Source organism: Rhineura floridana, chromosome 19 (assembly GCF_030035675.1).
Source record: "Rhineura floridana isolate rRhiFlo1 chromosome 19, rRhiFlo1.hap2, whole genome shotgun sequence".
Lineage (NCBI taxonomy): Eukaryota > Metazoa > Chordata > Lepidosauria > Squamata > Rhineuridae > Rhineura > Rhineura floridana.
The window spans coordinates 23,925,823-23,950,201 of NC_084498.1; the positions used below are offsets into that span (position 1 = coordinate 23,925,823).

At 45.1% G+C, this 24,379-nt stretch overlaps 2 protein-coding genes across 7 annotated transcripts in view; one reads left to right on the top strand and one right to left on the bottom strand.

The window, feature by feature from the left end:
• The window catches only part of TAOK3 (TAO kinase 3), a 108,816-nt gene extending 99,317 nt beyond the window's left edge, over positions 1–9,499 (bottom strand). For 3 of the 5 annotated variants that reach the window (XM_061602528.1, XM_061602532.1, XM_061602526.1), the window contains exon 1: positions 9,155–9,499. The gene's annotated coding sequence lies outside the window, so the exon portion shown is untranslated. The remainder of the gene's footprint in view (positions 1–9,154) is intronic. The other 2 variants (XM_061602530.1, XM_061602527.1) reach the window with 1 other exon arrangement.
• A 4,160-nt stretch (positions 9,500–13,659) lies between these two features.
• Positions 13,660–24,379, top strand: part of SUDS3 (SDS3 homolog, SIN3A corepressor complex component) — a 41,012-nt gene continuing 30,292 nt past the window's right edge. The window contains exons 1-4 of one of the 2 annotated variants that reach the window (XM_061602932.1): positions 13,660–14,171; positions 17,233–17,302; positions 18,621–18,676; positions 24,269–24,340. In XM_061602932.1, coding sequence (XP_061458916.1) covers positions 13,952–14,171; positions 17,233–17,302; positions 18,621–18,676; positions 24,269–24,340 — 418 coding nt within the window. In that variant the 5' untranslated portion in view covers positions 13,660–13,951. The remainder of the gene's footprint in view (positions 14,172–17,232; positions 17,303–18,620; positions 18,677–24,268; positions 24,341–24,379) is intronic. The other variant, XM_061602931.1, reaches the window with a different exon arrangement.

A 24,379-nucleotide genomic window follows, 5' to 3' on the forward strand; every position in this document is an offset into this window, starting at 1 on the left:
TGCTTCACACATCAGGATGAGGCACTTACTCACAAATAACTCACCTGCTGTTCTTTGTGGGTGTAGCTAAGGTTCTCTTTCTATGGAAGGTATCTTGAAGCATTAAGACCAGCTAGTACATCTAACAACTAACTTCAAAATGCACAGCATTAAAAATCATCCCCAAAGTGCAATCTGCAACAAACACCATGTTTTCCAGCAATAGTTTTAAAGGTGTTTTTCCCTTTAGTGATGCAAAATGTCCACCCACAAAAACCTAAAAGCAGGATGTTCTCAGAGGAGAAGGAAGGAAGGACATGGAGAGAGAGAGCACAGAATGCTACTCTCCTTCCTGCAAAGAAAGCTTGGTGGTATGAACATACCCTAAAGGACAAAAAACAGCTGCAGGCTGTTAAATACTTTCTGGATTCTTTTAACTAGAGAACCCATCTTAAAACTAGCAGGTTAAGAATTAATAGAGTTTTCTTCTTACTAGATTGTCTTTTCCTGATCTGAAAGCATTCCGTTATGGCTCTGCCAGAAGCATTTTGTAAGCTCCCTACATTAAATCTGTCATTTTCCTACCACTACAAGTTGAGTAATGAATTCCTCATACACACAGCGTGAGCTCACCCTGCTATGGAGACAAGCACATGAACACTGCACCCCTATGCAAAGCAGGAAGGCAGCCCAATCCCAAGAGTCAGTGGTAGAGCTCCCACCCTCTCATAAAACCTTTTACAACCACAGTCAGCCTTCTGTGAAATAGCCGTTTCAATAATAAGGAAGATTTTCACTTTACAAGAGATCAACACAACATCTTAAAGACACCCTTCTCCGTTGTAAGCACTTAAATATGCTCAGGCTTGGAACATAAGAATGATGCACATTACAAAGGTCCCCCACCCACTATGCATGTCTAAATTTGAGCCTTCAGGTGGTCTTTACCTGGGACTTAAGGTATTTTGTTCATGCACCTTCAACCAGCTCTGGTTAAAGGAGGAAATCAGCCAGATCAGCAAGGATGTCTCTTTTCAGTAATAAGGCAAGAGCAGGTTAGGCAATAATCCCTGACCCCTATACTTTAATTTACTTCAGTTTTAAATTTGCTGTAATTGATTTAGATTTGTTGATTTTATATATATGTTTGTTGTTGCACTGTATTATGGGATTTATTGTATATGTTTTTATCTTTCTGTTGTAACCGCCTAGAGAGCAATGCTAGTGAGGCGGTATAGAAATTCAACAAATAAATAAATAAAATAAATACAAGCTGCTAGGTCAGGCTTGCTCAGTGGTGTGATCTACAACAAGGCAACAGCTGCTGGAACAAGCAGGGAACTTTTATCTTGCCCACCTCCTGCTTGGCAGGAGCAGAATCAGAAAAGCCTTTGCGAGTGACTTACTATTTATTTATTATTACATTTTTATCCCACCTTTCCTCCAAGGAGCTCATACATGGTTCTTCTCCCTCTAGTAATAACAAATTTACTGTAGTAAAATGGTAGCACAAGACATTCCATCACCACCACGTGAATCCAGAGCTTGGAAAAGTTATTTTTTAAACTACAACTCCCATAAGCCCCAGGGATTACAGTAAATTTGTTATTACTAGTTAATATACATTTGCCATTTATGAAGGAGTCGGAGTCGGACAGTAGAAAAGTAGTGGAGTCAGAGTCAGAGTCGAAGGTCTGGCATACTGACTCCACAGCCCTGGTAAGAACAGAGCCAGGCTCCACCCTCCTTCCCAAATGGGCCACTTTCTTTTGCACAGAGGGATAGGGATGCACAACATTAACTTTGTGAATGGTAGGGAATGAGAACACTCTAGATTGGCCTGCATTAAAAAAAAAAAAAAAACAGGACTGCGGCCTTCTGTTTCTGCCTGGTCAACAGGATCTTCAGTGGTATCTTCAGGCTCCAGCTCAAAGCCTGGCTCTGGATCCAGCTCAAGTGTTTGCTTGCTTTTTAATCATGAGCTTAGAAGGCTCTGGGTGTTTTTGGTTTGTTTGTTTTTAAACTAATCCCTACTATTTCAGTCATTGGAACCAGCCTATTGGACAGAGGCCATAAAAAGAAGCATCAGATGGTCTGTGACTGTTGACCTCATAACTGCTAGCTTTGTACAATCATTGTTGATCATCCTGATGATGCTACTAAGCAAGCAGAAGTATCAGGTATTGTCAGTACTTAATGCCCATAAAGATTATGTCTTCTCTCCCCCTGCATCACAACTGTGCACAGAGTTAGAGACTCCTTCCTCAAAAGATGGGCTAGGGAATAAGATGGTGGTGGAGGCAGCATTTCATAATCACATGTTCATCTTAAGACACAGATGAGACACTTATGACAACAGGTTCCTGTAATAAGATGAGATACTTATGATAAGAGGATCCTGTAATACTACTGAATATTTATACAAAACTCTTGAGAGTCAACAACAAAAAAAGCAGCTTCAACTGTGGAATTGATACTACACCCCTCCACCTCTCCAAACTCAGAAAAGTCAGAAGATGAGGGCAAGGTCTGCCCCCCCCTCAGGAATACTACAGCTTTCTTTTTTAACAAAAGCTGTAAGGAGTACAAGATACAAGGGGAAATGTGCAGGAAGTAGTCTACCCAATTGCTCACAGTAAGATGTAGAGCTGCTTTTGCCCTCCAGTGTACTGGCCAGATATGTACAGAAGCGCTGGGCAATTTTGCAATTTGAATTTTTATAGTTAATATTTTATTAAAATTTAAATGATGAATATTAGACTACTAACATGCATTTAAGACTTTTTTTTACTTTTTTGCACTAATTTACAAAAGTTCCTTCCCATCAAAATACTTCTGGCTACGGACCTGACTCAACCAGCTCTTCACGCACCTCCCTCCATAGGTTCTCAAACAGCCAATAGCTATTTGCCAGTCACATGGTTGCCATCTCCCTTCCTCTTCCACTTTTCCAACATAAGTTACTGCTAGTTACACAAGTTCAGATACAGCAGTAACTAGAAGGCATCATGAGCACCAGCTCACACAGATGCTTCCTTCTTAACAGAAAGAAGAAACCTTTCATACTTTCTGAACTGAAGTACAGTCCTTTCCACTTACATTAATGAAAAGGAATAAGCCAAAAAAAACCCACCTTCACACTACCCAAATATTGTTTAGCCACACACAGGAAGTGGGTTGCATACAGAAGGATACAAAAATCGCTCATTCAAACCTGAGCATGGCTTTAGTCATGCTTACCCCAGTTCAGGCAACGTCTTTCACACACACACAAAAGAGGTCTCTCAACAAGGAATGCATGAAAGTTAATTCAGCTCCAGTGTTGCAACACTGACCAACACCTTCAGATTTCCGTGCAATGGCATGCCTGTTTGTAGCCATAGTTTCTAATGCACAATAGGTTTCTGAGGCACTTAAATTGGACCTGCACAATTCAGAATTTTTAGAAACTTTTCAGATATACCTGGATATGGATAGAAGTTACTGAATTCTACCAATGCAGTAAAGTTGGGCATTTAAAAATAAAAAGATATTTAGCATTTATATAGCACATTTCAGGAGCTACAAAACACTTGTGTCACTTTCCAGCTAAGAAGTACTCCAAGACCACACACAAAGAAAATTAAAGTAAACAGACTAATTAGACAGAACTTAAAACAGTGACATGAGTGCATTAACATGAAAACATCAGAACAGCAACATAGAATTAATCAAGTTATAAACACAAATGCCTAGGAGAAAAGGAAACTGGCTGGCAATGCAATGCATGCAAGCGGAAGGTTCATCCCAAGGTCTCTTAAAAGACCTATTCAGGGATAGGAACCATAAAAGAAAAGGCCTTGCTGTGATATTCTAGGCAATCCTACCGGTAAAATAGCAGAACAAACAGCAAAGCTTCATTCACTGACCTAAGGGCACAAGGAGGAACATATGTGCTTGATAACAGGACAGGGCTGTTGTCAGGATTGGTCAGATAAAGCAGGCAGCATTATCATCCCTATATAGAAAGGTGAGCTTGAAAGACATGATTTGCATAGGGCCACCTAATGAGTTCATAGGCATGGTGAACAAGATCTGAGCAGCAAGAGATTTGTGAGAACATTTGCTTGCACGTTTGTTTTCTGTATCTCTGCTTCATCCAGCTTAGACATAATTAACCATACGCACACTGTAACTCAGGAATTTTGACTTAGTAGACTACTCATTTAAAGGCCTCACACTGTTGAAGAATGCCTGCAAAGTAGGCTGTCATTTCATACATGGGAAAGCGCAGGAGAGTTCTACCCAGGCATTGTCCTGCCTTTTACAGGTCATTACGAGAGTCTTCAATCCAATCTAGTCTTGGTGAATTGCACCCATTTGTCTAGATATTTTTTTAATTCCATCAGCTAATTTCTTTTTAAATGGGAGCAAAGTTCAGCCACTTCACAATCCATTCCCAAGTGTTTCACCCCCTGGTATTTGGGGACATTCTGCCTAGCACCATGCAGCTAATTCATTGGGGGACTGAGTGCAAATGCATGGACATTTTAGAAAATAATAATAATAAAACCTGTGATTTATAATATATGACAAACCAAACTTTGAGGTAAAGCACAATGAAGGTGGGATAGGATGACCACTCAAGAGAACCCTGTATCTCCCTGGTTAGCATAGGTATTGCCATATTTTGGAGCAATATCTGGAAGGCCAGTAACACTGGTTCCACCCACTGCTCACTTCCTCTTGCACAAAGTCACAGGCAAAGGGCTTTTTGACCCCTTCCTCCCCAATTTAACAACAAAATTTCAGCAGAGTCCATTCCTTACTACCCAGTTCCTCTGCTCACTCTCTTTTCATTGCATTTTGGCACAGGAACAATCAGCTGAAGTGCATGAGATACTCTGTCACTGGCTGCATTCACATGTGAAGACAAACCATCCTTAATGGTTTACTGTGAACATGCAAATGGCTCCCACTTTGCTCCTTCCCTAGCATGAGCAACAAGCCACAACACTGGCTTCCTGCTACATTTGAGATTGGGAATCATGGTTTGCTCCAAAGAAATCACAATGTGAAGCCAAGTATTCTGCTTGGTTTCCCAGTTGTAGTTTCTGATCACAGTCATTGGGATTGTGGTTAGTTGTTCCCACTAGCAAGCTAGAGAAAGAGCAATGTGGGAGTGATGTCCACATTCACGATATACCATCAACAATGGTTTACTATGATATGTGAACAGGGCCACTGTTGGCACTTGGAGTTAAGGGGCACTTTGCTTGCATCTTAAGTGAACACCCCAGGAACATGCATTTATTAATCACCCTTCCCACAGAAGGAGCCTAAGGAACGTGCAGCAAAGATTTTTAAAAAAGCAATGTAAGGGGAAGATTTTGCCCATTTCAGGTTTGAGGTTAAAGTCTTCTTTGCTTGTGTGGGAAAAAAGTGGCAGAAGTGGCCAATGTGAGTAATCAATTAAAGGGAGATCCTTGTGAGCTATGCCAAGAGGCAGATAGGAAGCCTTTGGAGGCCAGATTGACCCTCCCACACCCTGACCTACCAATTGCCTACCCTCACTCAATCTTTTCATGAAGACTTTTAGTCACACAAACAGGCTGACAGCAAAAGCAAAGCAAAAAAAGTCATCTACAAGAATCCCAGTCATCTACATGCAACCACATTCCTTCCACTGCAAATCATGGAAGACTAAACCCAGGTTGTTATACAACATATGCCTACGGATCACTAGCAGAGTTAAAATATGATGATTCCAGGAACAAAAAGGGAAAAAAACTGTCAGAAATAGCTATATCCAAGATTAAGAGATTTTAATATACAGCACCAGGAAAAGGAGGAAACGCTACCAAAAAAGTAGAACTCCTAAAGGTTCATACACAGAATTATTTAAACACACAACAGCAAGATGTGCATAGCTGAAATAAAGCCTTTCTAATGCAGACATGAGGAAATTACCAGAGTCAAAGCTATAAAAATCTGCTTCCTTATAAAATGAAACCAATATAGAAAGACAGATAAACGGGATTAAAGTCCTGATGTTTCTATTACTTGCCGTATCTCTAATACATCAGTTAATATGTGCCTCATAATGAAATACAGGCTACAAGGAATGGGGGTAGCATGAAAGATAAGCAAGCCCTACTTCCTTACTGCAGAAGCATTTCTAGGCCTACGTTTTAAGAAATGATTGTGCTGCATTGTAAAGTTCCAGTATAAATGGATTTGCTTCCAACACCCCAGAAACTCACTGCATTACCACTCTTATCTCCAGGCTAAAGTTAAGCCATGGAAAGAAAAGTGCTCTCACCACCAGGGCTTATAAAACAAACTGAACACCCACGGTTTATCCCTTTCACTGACCACCACCAACCCATCTTGCTTTCCTGCCAATACCTTTCCCTTAACCCCAAGCACCACTTCTCTTACTCCCTGTCCCCCCACGGCATCATTGTCACCCCTCCATCTATCTCTTATCCAAACTTCACAATGTCATTCCTCCCCCACAATGATAAGAGTGGTTTACATCTTTAGCAAATGTTATACACCAGGCTTAGCAATGTAATGTGGGTGTTCTGATGCTAACTACATATCCATTTGCTCCTGCAACCTTTTGCAGTTGATTCACAGAATCTAAGATTCCATATAATGCAAATACGCATCTTAAGGAGGCTTGCTCCTTATTTTGGACCTCTCCCCAAGCTGTTGCTCCCTCATATTCCTTCTCCCCCCATATTTCCCTCACACATATATCCTCTTAACTGCACCCCACATTCACATAGCTGCCGCCATCACCACTACCACTACATCTACCCACGCTTTACTCACATTACTCACATCCAGCTCCCTCTTCTCAAGCTATTTATTCAACACTCTTGCTTTGTTCGCACCCGGATCTCTACACATAGTGTTTCTCTCGGTTGAGGACTTGGCTTCCTCCCCATTGGGGGGGGGCTTACATCTCATTCCCTCTCCTAAAATTGCCCTCCTCCCTTCATTTGCTTTTTTCTCCCAGCAGGTTCCTACCCAACCATCCACCCCCATAGCTTCCCTCCACTGTGGCTACCTCTCTCACCTCAGCATTTCCCATCTGGCTCCCTTCCCATATGGCTTTCTGGCACCTGCCTCCCCACCTCTGCCTCTCCTCAATTTCCCTTCTCCCACCTCACGTCCTTCTCACCAGGGAGAAAGGGAAGAAAAGTCCCCACATCCACACAGAAAGCTGCCCTATACTGAATCACCATGGGTCCATCTAGCTCAGTACTGTCCAGCCTGACTGGCAGTAGCCCTTCAGGGTTTCAGGCAGGGAATCTTTCCTAGCCCTACTTGGAGATCCCAGGGAATGGATCGAACCTGGGGCCTTCTATATACAAGGCATGCGCTCTGCCACTGAGGGTTCCTTAAGAACCACCACCCCAACCCTGCATCTCCGTCACCCTCCCTCCACCTGACCTTGCTTCCCTCCCCTACATCTGGCTTGTCCTCCCCCTTCAAGTTCTCTTCCCCTCTTTTACTTTCATCACACCTGGAGTCCCATTTCACATATACCCCCATCCATTTCCCACCCCTCCCCAGCTTTCCGCCTTCCATTCACTGCCCTCCCATTTTGCATTGGGGGAAGGGAATTCCTCCCATCTACCTCCCTATTCTCAAGTTGCTCCCCACACCCCACAAACCTGCATCTCCCCTCAACACTTGCTCACCCTACTGCACTGGGGCGGGGGGAGAGGGGATTTTCTCTCAGTTTTTAAAAATGTATCTTTATTTTATTTATTTTATATTATTTCCCAGCCACCTTTCAAGAACTGCAGCCTTCCCAAAGACAGCTTACGTTAGTAGCAAACTACACACATTGGGTTGTCATATCCAGTGTCAGACCTACTCAGAATAAACCCGTTGAAATGAACAGGCATGACTAACTTAGGTACGTCAGTGGGTCTATTTTAAGTGGAACTTGGTTGGCTACAACACCTTCTGTCAGCAGCATCTGGCTTCCCTCACATGTGGGATCCCAACTCCTCATTCACCTCACCCATTTCTCTGGCCCATTTCCATGTTTCCGCTCCTCCAGGCTCCTTCCCTCCATGACATCCCTCCCCAATGTATTTCCCCCACTGATGTCTCCCCACCTCTCACACAGCTACCCCACAAGGGTCTGTGTCTCCTCCCTCCCATGTGACAACCCCCCTTTCAAATGGGGAGGGGGTCATCAAACCTGACACCTCCATCCCTCCAATTACTCTCCAACCCCACCACGTGGGGGTCCCTCCCTACTTATGCCCCCACCCAATTTTCTCCCTCCAACCTACTCCCTTAGCGTTCTCCGACTGTTCCTCCTTCCTGCTCAGCCTTTCTCTCATAGATCCATGCCACACATTTAAGGCGCATCCAAATCACACGCCTTCCCCCAAAGAATCCTGTGGGCGCTGCAGTTTCCCCCCTCACAATGCCACAGATCCCCAACACCCTTAACACATGACATTTACTAGGATTCTTTGGAGGAAATCATGCACTTTAAATGTGCATTGGATGTGCTTTAAATGTATGGCGTGGATGGGCTTCAAACACTATCCACCCCTCTGACCCTGTTTCCCTGCCTACCCCGCACAGAGTCCTGAGAGGCCCCCCACTTCTTTCTCCCTCTCCCTCCCCGTTGTCCCACTTGCTTCCCCAGCCTTCAAGCAACTTCCCTCAATCAGTGCGTGCCTGCCTGCCTTTCCTTCCGCCTTTCCCTCCCTCCAAATCGTCCCCTGGCCCTCTTCCCCCCCTCCCAACCCCCAAGCAGCCCCAGGGTCCCACCCCACACAACTCTCATCTGGCCAAACCCTCTTCCAAAAGCCCTGGGGTCCCGCTCCCCCTACACACGCTCCTTCCCTTGGTCGTCCGTTTTCACCGGACACTCTACCCCACCCCCTCACCTCCCTGTCCCTCCGTCTCGCCTCCTCGCAGCTGCCTCCCTCCTCTCGTGCTACTTCTCTCCCCCTCCCCCCCGCTCTCTCCTCAGTCCGGTTCTCTGCTGCTCTCCCCCCCTGCTTCTTTTCCTTCTCTCCTCTCAGAAGACTTCCTTCCCGATTTCTATTTTTGGGGGGTTAAGAGGGGGGATGGTCTGTTGCCCCTCAGGGGTCTTTTCCGTCCCCCCCCTCCCCACAGCCTCCTTCGTCTCCGCGCTTCAGCTTCTCCTCACCTGACCCTATTCCTCCTCTCCTGCTCGCCCCGCCAGCCACCGACGCCTGAGGCAACCCAGAAGTACCTCCGACTCCGGACTGGGAAAAGTTCTTCGGCGCTGTCCGGCCCCGAGAGCTGCCGCTGGCTGAGCCCTACTCTGAGGGGGGGAAAGGGACCGGACGACTCTGCCTCTTCAGCCCGCCGTTTTTTCTTCTGCCGCCGCCGCAGCCGCTTCTTCGCCTGAGGTGCGGCTACTGCTCGTCAGGCGCGGCCAATTGCGTTCGACCACCTCGGCGCTCGGCTGGCCAGCCTCAGCGGTGAGCCTGGCCTTGGAGCAGGAGATCGGTTATCGGCTCCTCTCGCCTATCCAGCTCGCGCCTTCCTCCCGCCCACACAAAAGGGAAGGGGGCGGAACAAGGCTTGGAGTGCGCCAATGAGGAACTGGAGTGCACTTCCGCGATCGAATAGGAAAAACGGGAGGGTTTCCTTCTCCTACTCCCTCCCCTTCGTGGGCGGAGCAATTGCGGCGGCCGGATCAGAAAGGAGGCGCAAGGCAAGAGTAGGAAGAGTTACAGAGGCTTTGTGCACGCCGCGCATTTAAAGCGTCCCCCCCCCCGGGAACTGTAGTTTAAGGGTGCTGGGAATTGTAGTTTTGTGGAAGTAAACTACAGTTCCTAGGACTGGGGTGGGTGGGTGGGTTGGGAGGATGCGCTCTGAATAGATGGTGTGTGTACGCGACCCAAAATACTGGGACTGCAACATCTACTACATCAGGCTGCGGTCCTAAACCTCATTTATCCCGGAGTCAGCACCGTTGAAATCAGTAGGACTTGACTTCTGAATTAGACGTGGTTTCAATGGCAGCCTTAAGAACATAAGAAGAGCCTGCTGGATCAGGCCAGTGGCCCATCTAGTCCAGCATCCTGTTCTCACAGTGGCCAACCAGGTGCCTGGGGGAAGCCCGCAAGCAGGACCCGAGTGCAAGAACACTCTCCCCTCCTGAGGCTTCTGGCAACTGGTTTTCAGAAGCATGCTGCCTCTGACTAGGGTGGCAGAGCACAGCCATCATGGCTAGTAGCCATTGATAGCCCTGTCCTCCATGAATTTGTCTAATCTTCTTTTAAAGCCATCCAAGCTGGTGGCCATTACTGCATCTTGTGGGAGCAAATTCCATAGTTTAACTATGCGCTGAGTAAAGAAGTACTTCCTTTTGTCTGTCCTGAATCTTCCAACATTCAGCTTCTTTGAATGTCCACGAGTTCTAGTATTATGAGAGAGGGAGAAGAACTTTTCTCTATCCACTTTCTCAGTGCCATGCATAATTTTATACACTTCTATCATGTCTCCTCTGACCCGCCTTTTCTCTAAACTAAAAAGCCCCAAATGCTGCAACCTTTCCTCGTAAGGGAGTCGCTCCATCCCCTTGATCATTCTGGTTGCCCTCTTCTGAACCTTTTCCAACTCTATAATATCCTTTCTGAGATGAGGCGACCAGAACTGTACACAGTATTCCAAATGCGGTCGCACCATAGATTTATACAACGGCATTATGATATCGGCTGTTTTATTTTCAATACCTTTCCTAATTATCGCTAGCATGGAATTTGCCTTTTTCACAGCTGCCGCACACTGGGTCGACATTTTCATCGTGCTGTCCACCACAACCCCGAGGTCTCTCTCCTGGTCGGTCACCGCCAGTTCAGACCCCATGAGCGTATATGTGAAATTCAGATTTTTTGCTCCAATATGCATAATTTTACACTTGTTTATATTGAATTGCATTTGCCATTTTTCCGCCCATTCGCTCAGTTTGGAGAGGTCTTTTTGGAGCTCTTCGCAATCCCTTTTTGTTTTAACAACCCTGAACAATTTAGTGTCGTCAGCAAACTTGGCCACTTCACTGCTCACTCCTAATTCTAGGTCATTAATGAACAAGTTGAAAAGTACAGGTCCCAATACCGATCCTTGAGGGACTCCACTTTCTACAGCCCTCCATTGGGAGAACTGTCCGTTTATTCCTACTCTCTGCTTTCTGCTTCTTAACCAATTCCTTATCCACAAGAGGACCTCTCCTCTTATTCCATGACTGCTAAGCTTCCTCAGAAGCCTTTGGTGAGGTACCTTGTCAAACGCTTTTTGAAAGTCTAAGTACACTATGTCCACTGGATCACCTCTATCTATATGCTTGTTGACACTCTCAAAGAATTCTAATAGGTTACTGAGACAGGACTTTCCCTTGCAGAAGCCATGCTGGCTCTGCTTCAGCAAGGCTTGTTCTTCTATGTGCTTGGTTAATCTAGCTTTAATAATACTTTCTACCAGTTTTCCAGGGACAGAAGTTAAGCTAACTGGCCTGTAATTTCCGGGATCCCCTCTGGATCCCTTTTTGAAGATTGGTGTTACATTTGCCACTTTCCAGTCCTCAGGCACGGAGGAGGACCCGAGGGACAAGTTACATATTTTAGTTAGCAGATCAGCAATTTCACCTTTGAGTTCTTTGAGAACTCTCGGGTGGATGCCATCCGGGCCCGGTGATTTGTCAGTTTTTATATTGTATTATTGTATTGTATTTATATTGTATTATTGTATTATATTATATATTGTATTATATTATATTATATTTTATATAGCCTTAATTGTGTTTTTACATTGTTTTTTGTGTTTTAAAATTTGTATATTTGTTTTTATTATTTTTAATTGCTGTAAACCGCCCAGAGAGCTTTGGCTATGGGGCAGTATATAAATGTAATAAATAAACAAACATTGATTCCTCCAATTCTCATAACCCCAGAAGCAATTTATGGCTTGGACATCACTGATTTCAAATACATACACACACACTAACATGTACTCAGAGCAGCATACGCATTTTGTTTAAGAAGCAGTAACACAATGCACTAAGAACAAATGAGCTGAAAAGCACCCTGGATATCTTAAACATCAACTGCCTTATACAAGCGTCAGACCATTCTGCTGCTCTTTCCAGTGGGAGCAAGAAAAAAGGACTATTTGCAACTCTATTATATCTATGAACACGCATTGCAACTCTATTATATCTCTATGAACACGCATTGCAACTCTAATATTTTCTATCTCTATGAACAAATAGGTACATAGAGAGCTGCCTTATACAGTACCGAGTCAGACTATTGGTCCATCTAGCTCAGTATTTGCTGCGCTGGCTGGTAGCGGTTCTCCAAGATTTCAAGCAGGGGAACGTTCACCGCTGTACCTAAATATGTTGGGGATTGAAACTGGGAGCTCCGGCATGCAAACCAGATGCTCTGCTACTGAGCTATGGCCCTTCCTTTTAAAAGGCCTTTACAATAAGGATCCATGCCTGCTGCTCTACCACAGAAAGGGCACTTCTTATCTGTCAATCTATCTATCATCCCATTGCCTCGAGGACTGGTTCGAAAGCATCCTAGAAATGAAATAAACTTTTTAAAAAAACCTTGGTGAAGTGCTCCTGGTGTGTGTTGGTAGATGCATTTATTTGCTTGAGGCCTCCAAATGTCAAGACCAACTTCAGTTTGGGTGTCCTGAGTATGAATTTCAAGAAGCTCTAATGCTGTGATCTTATGGACGCTCATGTTAATAAAACAAGTCCCCACTGGACTGTGAGATTACTGGTCTGAAGGCACATGAGGCCAGCTCCCTGCTGAAGCTAAGCAGGGTCAGGTCTGGTCAGTGCCCGTATGGGAGACTGCCCGGGAATCATATGTAAGTTGCCTTATAATGAAAAGAAGGGCGGGGTATAAATGTAATACATACATAAATATAGAATAGGATACTGTCTCCTGCTGTCAGTGGCAGCACTGGAATCGGCTTTTAGTCCTTCAGCACCTTGGACAGCTTGAAAGTTTGGATTAAAATCCAGAGCGGATGTCACTGCCCTACTGACACGGAGCCACCAGCCATCATTGCCAGCTGTGCAAATGAATTTTGCTAGAGTTCTGTCAGTCGTTTTGGCTGCCACAGAGAAAGAGCTTTGCAACGGAAAAGGGGGAAGAAAATATTTTCTACGAGTCAATAGTAGAGGATATATGCTTTGTGTTTATACGGTCTGAGATTCAATGCCGGTTAAAAAAGGTATTGGATAACTGGGCCTACCTACATATCCCAAAGAGACCCCAAGTTGGTGATATCAGTGCCCAGAAATAGCCACGCACACACAGCCAAGAAGTGGTTTAGCAAAGTAGTCAAAAGCAGGGATGAAATGCTGCCATTTATTTCACAACCTGGGCACTATTTGTTAGTCCTGTGCAGGTCAAATAAATTAGCTTTTCTCCACAAGAAACCCACCAAATAAGCTAAGGAAAGGAAGGAATTGGTCGTGCATAACTAAGGATTAACCTGCCACTTTTATTTTGAGAAATGGCAAAGAAGCGACCTCCACGAACGCATCTACTTCGCCAACTGAGGCATTGCTGTCTTCTACAAGGAACAAAAGTGGGCGGGCCGAGGAAGGGCTCCCAAACTGACCCCGGAGACGCTTGGCGGGCACGTGAGTCTAAAACATTCAGTCTAGGGCCGCAAACGCCGCCGGAGTATCGCCGCGCCTTACACCATACGGGTGGCGCAGTGGTCCAAACACAACTAAGGGAGGAAGAAGCCAGCCAAGGAAGGAAGGAAAGGAAGGACCGGAAGTGGTTCGCGCGCCTGCGCGTAGGAGGCGGGGGGGGGCAGCTTGCGGCTGCCTGTGCTAGGGAGTTAAAAAACAACAACCACAAACCGGCTCGCCGCTGTGAGGGGAAAAAGCGCCGGGTGCCTGCGGCGGCGGAGCCTTCTCCTCCTCCTCCTCCCCGCTTCGGCCATGAGCGTCGCAGCGCTGGTTTCTCCCGCGCTGCCGCCGCCGGGGCCTCCGCCCCCCGCCGCTGCCGCCGCCGCCTCCGCTGCGCTGCCCGCCGGCACGGGCCCCGCCGCCGCCGCTGCCGCCGCCGCCGCTGAGAGCTTCGAGGAGGAGGAGGAGCTGGACAGCCCCGCCGACGAAGAGGATGGAGAGCGCAGCGGCCGCGCGCGGGATTCCGACGAAGGTGAGGCTTTCTCCTTGTCTCTTTTCCGCCGTCGACCGGTGGCCCCAATCCGGTGTCGCGCCGGCCTTCTCGGGCCGAGTTCCACCGGGTTTGCTGCCCGAGTCAGTGTGCCTGCGGGGGTGCCGTTCGGCCCTGCTTCGTCCTGACTCGAGAGTAGCCCCATGGAAACCAACGGGGGGACCTGGCTAACTGAGCGCTTACTCAGAGTAGACCCGTTGGGTTGTATCCAACTGCTGCTTACCTGGAGCAGTAGGCCTGTTGAAATGAATGAGCCGCGTTAACCGTGTCCATTGATTTCAGTAGTTCTGCGGTGAGTAGGGTTAACACTGGATACAACCCTGTTGAAACTAGTAGAGGTAGCTGGCTTAGTTGCACCAATTTCAGTGGGTCTCTTCTGAGTAACGTCAGCGTCGGATGCAGCCCTAAGCACTGCCCGGTACCATTGGGTTTACTCTTGAGTCAGTGCGCACATAGGATTTTATCCAGTGTTAGTTCTACCCAGAGTAGACCCACTGAAACCAATGGGACCTGTCTAACTGAGGCCCTTCAGTTGGTCTATGCCAAGTAAGGGCCGAGTGCCATTCATTGGGATTATTTGTGCACATTGGTTTGCATCCCACTTAAGTTATGTCCCAAGTAGGCTCACTGAAGTCAGGGGGGCGTGGCTAACTTGGGTCCATTAATTTCAGTGGGTCTAACCTTGAGGAGGAGTATTGGATGCAACCCTAAGCTGAGGTCCATTGGGCTCATTCCAGAGCCAGTGCACACGTTGCTATCCAATGCTAGTCCTATGCTGGCATTGTATCCAGTGCTAGTATAAGTATTCAGTGCTAGTCCTTTTCAGAGTAGACCCATTGGCTTATTTCCAACTGTGCTTTATTCAAAGTAGTCCTATTGAAATGAATGAACCTGCATTAGTTATGTCCATTAATGTCAATAGGTCTACAGTGAGTAGCATTAACACTGGATATGCCCCACTGAAATTAATAGACGTGGCTGACTTAGTTCCACTTTTTTCTGGAGGTCTACTCTGAGTAGGACCAGCATTGGATACAGACCTAAGTCCTGCCCAGTACCATTGGGCTTATTCCTGAGCCAGTGACCACATAGGATTGTATCCAGTGTTAGTGTCCTATCCAGAGTGTACCTGTTAAAATCAATGAACCTATCTCAGTCAGGTTCATTTGTTTCAGTGACTCTAGTCTGAGGAGGACTAACATTGGATACAACCCAGTGGGTCTACTCTGAGCATAACTTAAGTTGGATACAGTCTGTAGGGTGGCCAGTGTCTACCCAAGCGGTTTTGTGCTTTTACTTGGAAGCAACTCCACTGAGGTCATATCTGTGCCTTATGTTTAAAGCAATATTAACAGTCATGGTTTCATCCAAAGAATCCTGGGAACAGTAGTTTGGTAACAGTGCAGGGAGTTGTAAGGAGGCAATTCCCAGCATCCTCAATAAACTACAGTTCCCTGGATTCTTTGGGGGAAGCCATGACTGTTAAAGTGCTGTAGGAGGGCGTTAACTATAAGGTATGGATGTGCCCTGAATTGCAGTTGGGTAACTCGTTAGTAAATGTAGACACTTGCAAAGTAGCCTTCATTGTTTACTTGGCAGGAAGTCTCATGGTTCTCAGTGCAACCTAGGTTGCAATCCAACATGTACTTGTCTGGAAGCAAGTCCCACTGAACCCAATGGAGCTTCTTTCTGAGTAGACATGTATCGGACTGCAACCTTAGTCCTGGTTCCAGGAAATGCGTGTATAGCTTCTGAGGAAACATATATAAGATTTCACTGTTATTTAACTAGGAATGTGTGTGAGAGATTACATTCTGTTACAGGTCCAGAACCCAGCTAAGTGTAGTACTTATCAAATTGCTTTTCACTTCACTTATTGTTCTGTCTTTATTTATTGCCTTGTCTGTGTTGAGCAACAGGCATTTTATATAAACTTATTTGCTCAGTATATATTATTTTAACATCTGGGATTTATTCCCACAAGATGTAACTCTGATGGCTTAGAAATAGGATTTGGGGAGAATTATATAGGGTAAATTGTAAGGGAAGATATATCTTGGCCCAGTCTGTAGTTATGTTTACTTGGAAGTAAAAGCATTGGTTTTGTAAGATTTTCTTTCAATGAAGTTGGTTTAGAGTTGCAGTTTTTTTCTCTCGTAAAGTGAAGAGAGTAATGGTAGTTCTGCTTCAATTAAGTTCTTCATATGGAAAATTACTTTATGGAACTCACTGCTGGAAGATGGAGGGGCTGTGATTCCATGGTAGAGCCCATGCTTTGCATGCTAAAGGTGACAAGTTCAATTCCCAGCATATGCAGGTGGGCCTGAGGTCATGGAGAGGTGCTGCCAGTCAGTGTAGACAACAGTGAATCAAATGGAGGAAGGGTCAGGCTCTGTATAAGGCAGCCTTCTCTTTTCTGGTGCCATATTTAATTTGAGACAACTACATCCTGCCTTTACATGATGCTGGAGGAGGCTCTCATCAAGAGGAATGTGTCAGTTCCCCCAAAGGTCTTGCATGTGCCAGTAGTAATTGTTCCAGGTTGAATGAGACTAAGAGATGGCAATGTGAAGACAGGCTAAAGAGTTTAAGGCCAAATCATCACTGAAAGCCACAAAGGCAGCTGACTGAGAGTTTTGTGCGAGAGGGAGAGGGAGGGGATGGAAGGAAAGGGGAGAGAGCTGTGTTCAAGCTGCTGGGATGCCACCCACATAACCAAGACACAAGCGTGGTGGGATCAAAGAGTTTGCATGGAATGAATATCAGAAGGAAATTGACAGAAGCAGCTGTGAAAAATCCTGTTGTGATGTCTCTTGGGAGCCCAGGGTTGGTACTTTTTAACATGGTTTGGATAATGCAAAAACAAGAAATGGCAGAGTTGTTTAAATGAGCTTTCTTCTCTTGCGTGTTTGGTTTTTTAAAAGTGCGCAGTTCTGTTGTCGTTCAGGTAGGGTTTGTTTCAGCCGTGGAGTGGGAAATGCTTGAACAAAAATATGCTGACCGGTGCAGCTCTTGACATGGTGCTGGTGTTCTTGTTCCTTAGATACAGAAGATGCAAGTGAAACTGATCTGGCAAAGCACGATGAGGAGGATTATGTAGAGATGAAGGAACAGTAAGTGTTCTCCAGATTTACATATCTATTTTGATGCCTTTTTCAGATGGGAAATATGCCAGCCAGAGGAGCTGAGCTTCAAATGGATGTTGGTGAGGATCCTTCCATGAACCAGTAAACAACAATATTCAAATTGGCATCACATTTTCCTAAATAAAAGAACTGTTAGTACAAATAATAACTACAGAGTACTATCAGCCCACCCTTCATAAGGTCTGAGGGCAGGTTACAAAAAAAATACGGTTAAAATGAGTACAATTATAATCCTAATTTCAAGTCACAAAAACAACCAATATCAGAATCGCAGAACAGCAATATTTGGAAGACATCCACTCAGCCAAACACACAGGTAAAGAATTAGCAGTTTTATTGAGAAATCCTTCCTTTGATTGGTCCTGCACCTCTTACTACCATCTAATCCAGGCTTCCTCAGCCTGGTGACTGCCAAATGGTATTGGACTCCCAGGTCCCATAATCTCTGACCGCTGGCTGGAGTTGATGGGAGTTGTAGTCCAAGATAGCTGGAGGGCACCAGGTTGGGGAAGGCTGGTTTAGTGTTTCTAGATGAAGCCTCAGACTCAGACACTTCCTTCCCCCTCCCCCCATCCGTTGTAGCTAGGAGGAAGAAATAAGTTTCTATTTTTAAGACTAACCACAGTTTACAATGTTGACCAAACCTGAACAAACTGGTTAATCTTAACAACTCTTCTTGAAAACAAGCCAACTTCATACTATGATTTACCATTATACATGAACTAAGCTCAACATCTCTGTTGAACTTTAAGCATATCAATGGCACTTTGTTTGCCCAATGCATGTACTTTCTGGATCTGTATAGTGAGTTTGTCTCCCTGACTCTACCTATTTAAAATGTTTATTGGTCTGGGAGATGCTTGTTAAGTTTTGCCTTTCATACAGTATCTTTTCAAAAATTTTGCGAAGCCATATCTTGTGTAAAATAGCTTAGATGATGTTGTGGCTCAAACACCTACATTTAATTATATGGCTCTTTGTGAATAAATGTCTTTAAGAAATAAAGTTCTGCAGTTTGGAGTGGGTGCATAGGGGAGGCGGACTGTAGTTTTATGGGTAAACATCTTTGCTTTCTTCATATATTGAAAAAAACCTACTAATAATTTAGCAATTAGAAAATTAGCAATATTCTAAATTTTAGACCATAATTCACATTTGTTATTTTTTTGCCTCCTGCAGTCAGTTCTTCAAGAACAGCGTAATATAAATAACTGATTGCAAGGGAAGATAAAACCAGCAGTCTGTGTTCACTGGGCCTGTTGCTTTAATATGTATTCTCTTGCAGGATGTATCAGGATAAATTGGCATCTCTTAAGAGGCAGCTACAGCAACTGCAAGAAGGTACATTTTAAAAATCATGAAATGATATTTATTCAGGAGAATGACAGGCTTTTTATGTTCAATGCCCAAATCATTTGTTTTTCAGTTATCTTAAATCAAACCTTCTGGTTCTTTAGGAGCATAGAAAGCTCTCTTATCCCTGTTCAGAATATTTGTCCACCCAGTCGTCTCTTGTATACTATCTGGATATGCCAAGGATTTAACTCAGGCAGGAGTGTAGTCGTCCAGGGTGTCAGGGGGTCTTAGACCCCATTTTTGGAAGCCAGGTCCCAGCACAGTCCCTATGTCTCCAGAAGTCCTATGAACCAATCAACATGAAAGGGGCATGTGTTAGCCACTGAGAAGAAACTTCTAATTTGCTTCCTTGTCCTTTCCTGCTGCTTGGCGCCAATCAAAGTGAAAGGAGTTCCTGTTAGTTCCTACTTCAAAAACCCAAGTTGTGGAGAGTGAGAATTCTGTAATAGCAGAGTAAGAGAGATCGAATCCTGATGATAGCACCCCATCTACATCATCACACAGTTTGATGGCAGCAGGAAATAAGTGTGTAGACCCTGAATTCACTAATTGAAGCAATATCTCTGACAGTGAGAATGGACAGTCAAATAGTGATCGAGAAGCAGAAAGCAGGTTGCAGTCCTGGCCAGATTATTCTGTAATCTTAGAAGGGGGCGTGACTGCAACTATTATGAAGGGACCCTGCACTTCTGAATTTGCCACTACACCACTGGACCCGGGATCTTCTTCATGCAAAACATATGCTCTAGCACTGGGTTAGGGTCTCTCTCCAATTTCATTGCTTGAAAATGGTAAATCGTCCCTGGATTTGCTCAGTGCTTAATCTTTCCCGATCAGGATGGTTATGCTTCTCACGCTGAGATTTTCAGTGCTTCCAGGCAGGCATCACTACTGCTCTCGCTTTTCAAGGAAAAATGGGGGGGGGGGTGTCACAGGTGACTCCCTCCTTCGTATAACCCACTGTAATGAGTTCGCTGGGCACTTCCAAGATAAAGTCTTATGCATCCGTCGGGACTTAGACTCCAATATTATGGCAGTGAACCTAATGAGGTATCCGGAGCACGGTCTTGTCCTCATTTATTGGATGAGTTTCAGTTGGTACAGCTTGAGGAAGTGGACAAGGTACTCGGGCTGGTGCGTGCAACCACTTCTGCTCTAGAAGTGGAAGATATAGGGCAGATCCCTGAACCTGAACTAACATTTGCAGGAAGGGATTCTGAGGAACTGAGACAAATAGTGGTAACGAGAGAGGAAGTTCTAAGCTTAATGGACAATATAAAAACTGACAAATCACCGGGCCCGGATGGCATCCACCCGAGAGTTCTCAAAGAACTCAAAGGTGAAATTGCTGATCTGCTAACTAAAATATGTAACTTGTCCCTCGGGACCTCCTCCGTGCCTGAGGACTGGAAAGTGGCAAATGTAACGCCAATCTTCAAAAAGGGATCCAGAGGGGATCCCGGAAATTACAGGCCAGTTAGCTTAACTTCTGTCCCTGGAAAACTGGTAGAAAGTATGATTAAAGCTAGATTAACCAAGCACATAGAAGAACAAGCCTTGCTGAAGCAGAGCCAGCATGGCTTCTGCAAGGGAAAGTCCTGTCTCAGTAACCTATTAGAATTCTTTGAGAGTGTCAACAAGCATATAGATAGAGGTGATCCAGTGGACATAGTGTACTTAGACTTTCAAAAAGCGTTTGACAAGGTACCTCACCAAAGGCTTCTGAGGAAGCTTAGCAGTCATGGAATAAGAGGAGAGGTCCTCTTGTGGATAAGGAATTGGTTAAGAAGCAGAAAGCAGAGAGTAGGAATAAACGGACAGTTCTCCCAATGGAGGGCTGTAGAAAGTGGAGTCCCTCAAGGATCGGTACTGGGACCTGTACTTTTCAACTTGTTCATTAATGACCTAGAATTAGGAGTGAGCAGTGAAGTGGCCAAGTTTGCTGACGACACTAAATTGTTCAGGGTTGTTAAAACAAAAAGGGATTGCAAAGAGCTCCAAGAAGATATCTCCAAACTGAGCGAATGGGCGGAAAAATGGCAAATGCAATTCAATATAAACAAGTGTAAAATTATGCATATTGGAGCAAAAAATCTGAATTTCACATATACGCTCATGGGGTCTGAACTGGCGGTGACCGACCAGGAGAGAGACCTCGGGGTTGTGGTGGACAGTACGATGAAAATGTCGACCCACTGTGCGGCAGCTGTGAAAAAGGCAAATTCCATGCTAGCAATAATTAGGAAAGGTATTGAAAATAAAACAGCCGATATCATAATGCCGTTGTATAAATCTATGGTGCGACCGCATTTGGAATACTGTGTACAGTTCTGGTCGCCTCATCTCAGAAAGGATATTATAGAGTTGGAAAAGGTTCAGAAGAGGGCAACCAGAATGATCAAGGGGATGGAGCGACTCCCTTACGAGGAAAGGTTGCAGCATTTGGGGCTTTTTAGTTTAGAGAAAAGGCGGGTCAGAGGAGTGATAGAAGTGTATAAAATTATGCATGGCATTGAGAAAGTGGATAGAGAAAAGTTTTTCTCCCTCTCTCATAATACTAGAACTCGTGGACATTCAAAGAAGCTGAATGTTGGAAGATTCAGGACAGACAAAAGGAAGTACTTCTTTACTCAGCGCATAGTTAAACTATGGAATTTGCTCCCACAAGATGCAGTAATGGCCACCAGCTTGGATGGCTTTAAAAGAAGATTAGACAAATTCATGGAGGACAGGGCTATCAATGGCTACTAGCCATGATGGCTGTGCTCTGCCACCCTAGTCAGAGGCAGCATGCTTCTGAAAACCAGTTGCCGGAAGCCTCAGGAGGGGAGAGTGTTCTTGCACTCGGGTCCTGCTTGCGGGCTTCCCCAGGCACCTGGTAGGCCACTGTGAGAACAGGATGCTGGACTAGATGGGCCACTGGCCTGATCCAGCAGGCTCTTCTTATGTTCTTTATCCTTGCCCTTCTTGGTTAGTGAAAGCTGCCAGGGTTGAAACAGCCGGATGGGCCAGGGAAGTGATAAATGCCTCCTTGAGAGAGGGAGTGGTCCCTAGTCGTCTAAAAGAGGCGGTAGTAAGACCACTCCTGAAGAAACCTTCCTTGGACCCAGATAATTTGAACAACTACAGACCGGTAGCGAACATTCCATTTTTGGGCAAGGTCTTGGAACGGGTGGTTGCCAGCCAGCTCCAGGTGCTCTTGGATGAAACCGATTATCTTGATCCATCTCAATCCGGTTTTAGGCCCGGTTTCGGCACTGAAACGGCCTTGGTCGCCCTGTATGATGACCTATGTCGGGAGAGAGAGAGGGGGAGTGTAACTCTGTTGATTCTCCTGGATCTCTCAGCGGCTTTTGATACCATCGACCATGGTATCCTTCTGGAGAGACTCACGGAGTTGGGAGTTGGAGGTACCGCTTGGAAGTGGCTCCGCTCCTACTTGGTGGATCGTCTCCAGAAGGTAGGGCTTGGGGAGCACTGCTCGACACCCTGGACTTTCCATTGTGGAGTCCCGCAGGGATCGGTTCTGTCCCCCATGCTTTTTAACATCTACATGAAGCCGCTGGGTGCAGTCATTAGAGTTTTGGAGTGCGTTGTCACCAGTATGCTGATGACACGCAACTCTGTTTCTCCTTTTCATCTTCCTCAGGTGAGGCTGTTAATGTGCTGAACCGTTGCCTGGCCGCGATAATGGATTGGATGAGAGCTAATAAACTGAAGCTCAATCCTGACAAGACTGAGACGCTGTTGGTGGGTGCCTTCTCGGCCCAGACGGTGGATGTTCAACCTGTTCTGGATGGGGTTACACTCCCCTTGAAGGAACAGGTTCATAGCTTGGGGGTTCTTTTCGATCCATTCCTGTCTCTTGAGGCTTAGGTAGCCTCGGTGGCACGGAATGCGTTCTACCACCTTCGGTTGGTAGCCCAGCTACGTCCCTATCGACAGCGACGACCTCGCCTCAGTTGTGCATGCTCTGGTAACCTCTAGATTGGACTACTGCAATGCACTCTACATGGGGCTGCCTTTGAAAACAGTCCGGAAACTACAGCTAGTGCAAAACGCAGCAGCCAGACTGTTGACGAGGACCAGACAGTCCGCACATATAACACCTGTTCTGGTGCGTTTGCACTGGCTACCTATTTGTTTCCGGGCTAAATTCAAAGTGCTAGTTTTGACTTATAAAGCCTTACATGGTGCGGGACCACAATACCAGGCGGAACGCCTCTCTCGATATGAACCTACCCGATCACTACGTTCAACATCAAAGGCCCTCCTCCGAGCTCCGACTCACAAAGAGGCTCGGAGGGTTGTAACGAGATCTAGGGCCTTTTCAGTGGTGGCCCCCGAACTATGGAATAGTTTTCCTGACGAGGTGCGCCTGGCGCCTACACTTCTATCCTTTCGGCGCCAGGTTAAAACCTTTTTATTTTCCCAGGCATTTTAACATATTTTATTGTTGTTAATATATACCAGGCTGTTAAATACTTAAATGTATGTTTTTAGTGTTTTATTGTCATTTTATTGTATTTTTTGCCTTGTATTCACTTTATGCTGTACACCGCCCTGAGAGCCTCAGGCTTTGGGCAGTATAAAAATCGAATAAAATAAAATAAATAAATAAATATTGCTGAAAGCATTATCTGAAAAACAGACCCTGGAATGTATTGGGATTTTGCCATAATAGCATATTACCTGTCACATGCACTGACCTTTTTAATACATAATTTAACCATATTTTGGGGCAATGTTTTGTCTTTTCTTCTGAGTACAGAGCCTAATGGGAAGGAGGCTGTTTCCAAGCTGGGAGCCCAATCCCTCTCTCCTATTAAACTTGATTTGTCCAAATAGTATGATGATGATACTTTGGCAATGGCTTATTATTTGGAGGAACAGTATGTATGTGGGTGTGTGAAGCATTTATTTATTAAATTTATATCCCGCCCTTCCTCCTGACAGAGCTCAGGGTTGCAAACACGTCAATAAATAAAATACAGTTAAAATACCTAAAAAAATACCAGGTAAAAACTTCTTTTAAAAAAACCCAATCACCTCCTCTCACATCAAATGCCTGGGGTATACAGGAATGTTCTCGGATTCTTCCTAAAATTAATAATAACACAGATGCACCTCACTATGGAGGGCATTCCACAAACAAGGACCCACCACTGTAAAGGCCCTGTCATGGGTCATCACCAACTGAGCAAACCCCAGTTTTAAGGCTGGCTCTTCAGAGTGGGTGCTCTTAAAATGGGGGGTGGTTTGATTGCATAGTACCAAATTTCAATTACTATGCAAGTAAAAATATTTGTGCTTTGAGGGATATAAGCTGGGCGCGAACAGTTCTTTGGATTAACAGGAGCAATTTCCCCTGTACCAATTCCTGGCACTAGCTCAGATCAGGCATCGATAACTTGACTAACTGTTCAAGTGATAGTGGAGAAGTGAGGGGGCAAGTGCAGAGTCCTTTTCGACAGCATAGTAGCACTGTCTCCATTTTGTAAGATCTGCAAAGGATTGAACTTACAATTCTATATTTTAAAGTATTGACTTTAATATTTTAATTTTGTATTTTAATAGGTACTTTACAAGAATATCAGAAAAGGATGAAAAAGCTGGATCAGCAATACAAGGAAAGGATACGCAATGCGGGTTAGTGAGTTGCAAATCTGATGACTTGGTTGAGGTTTT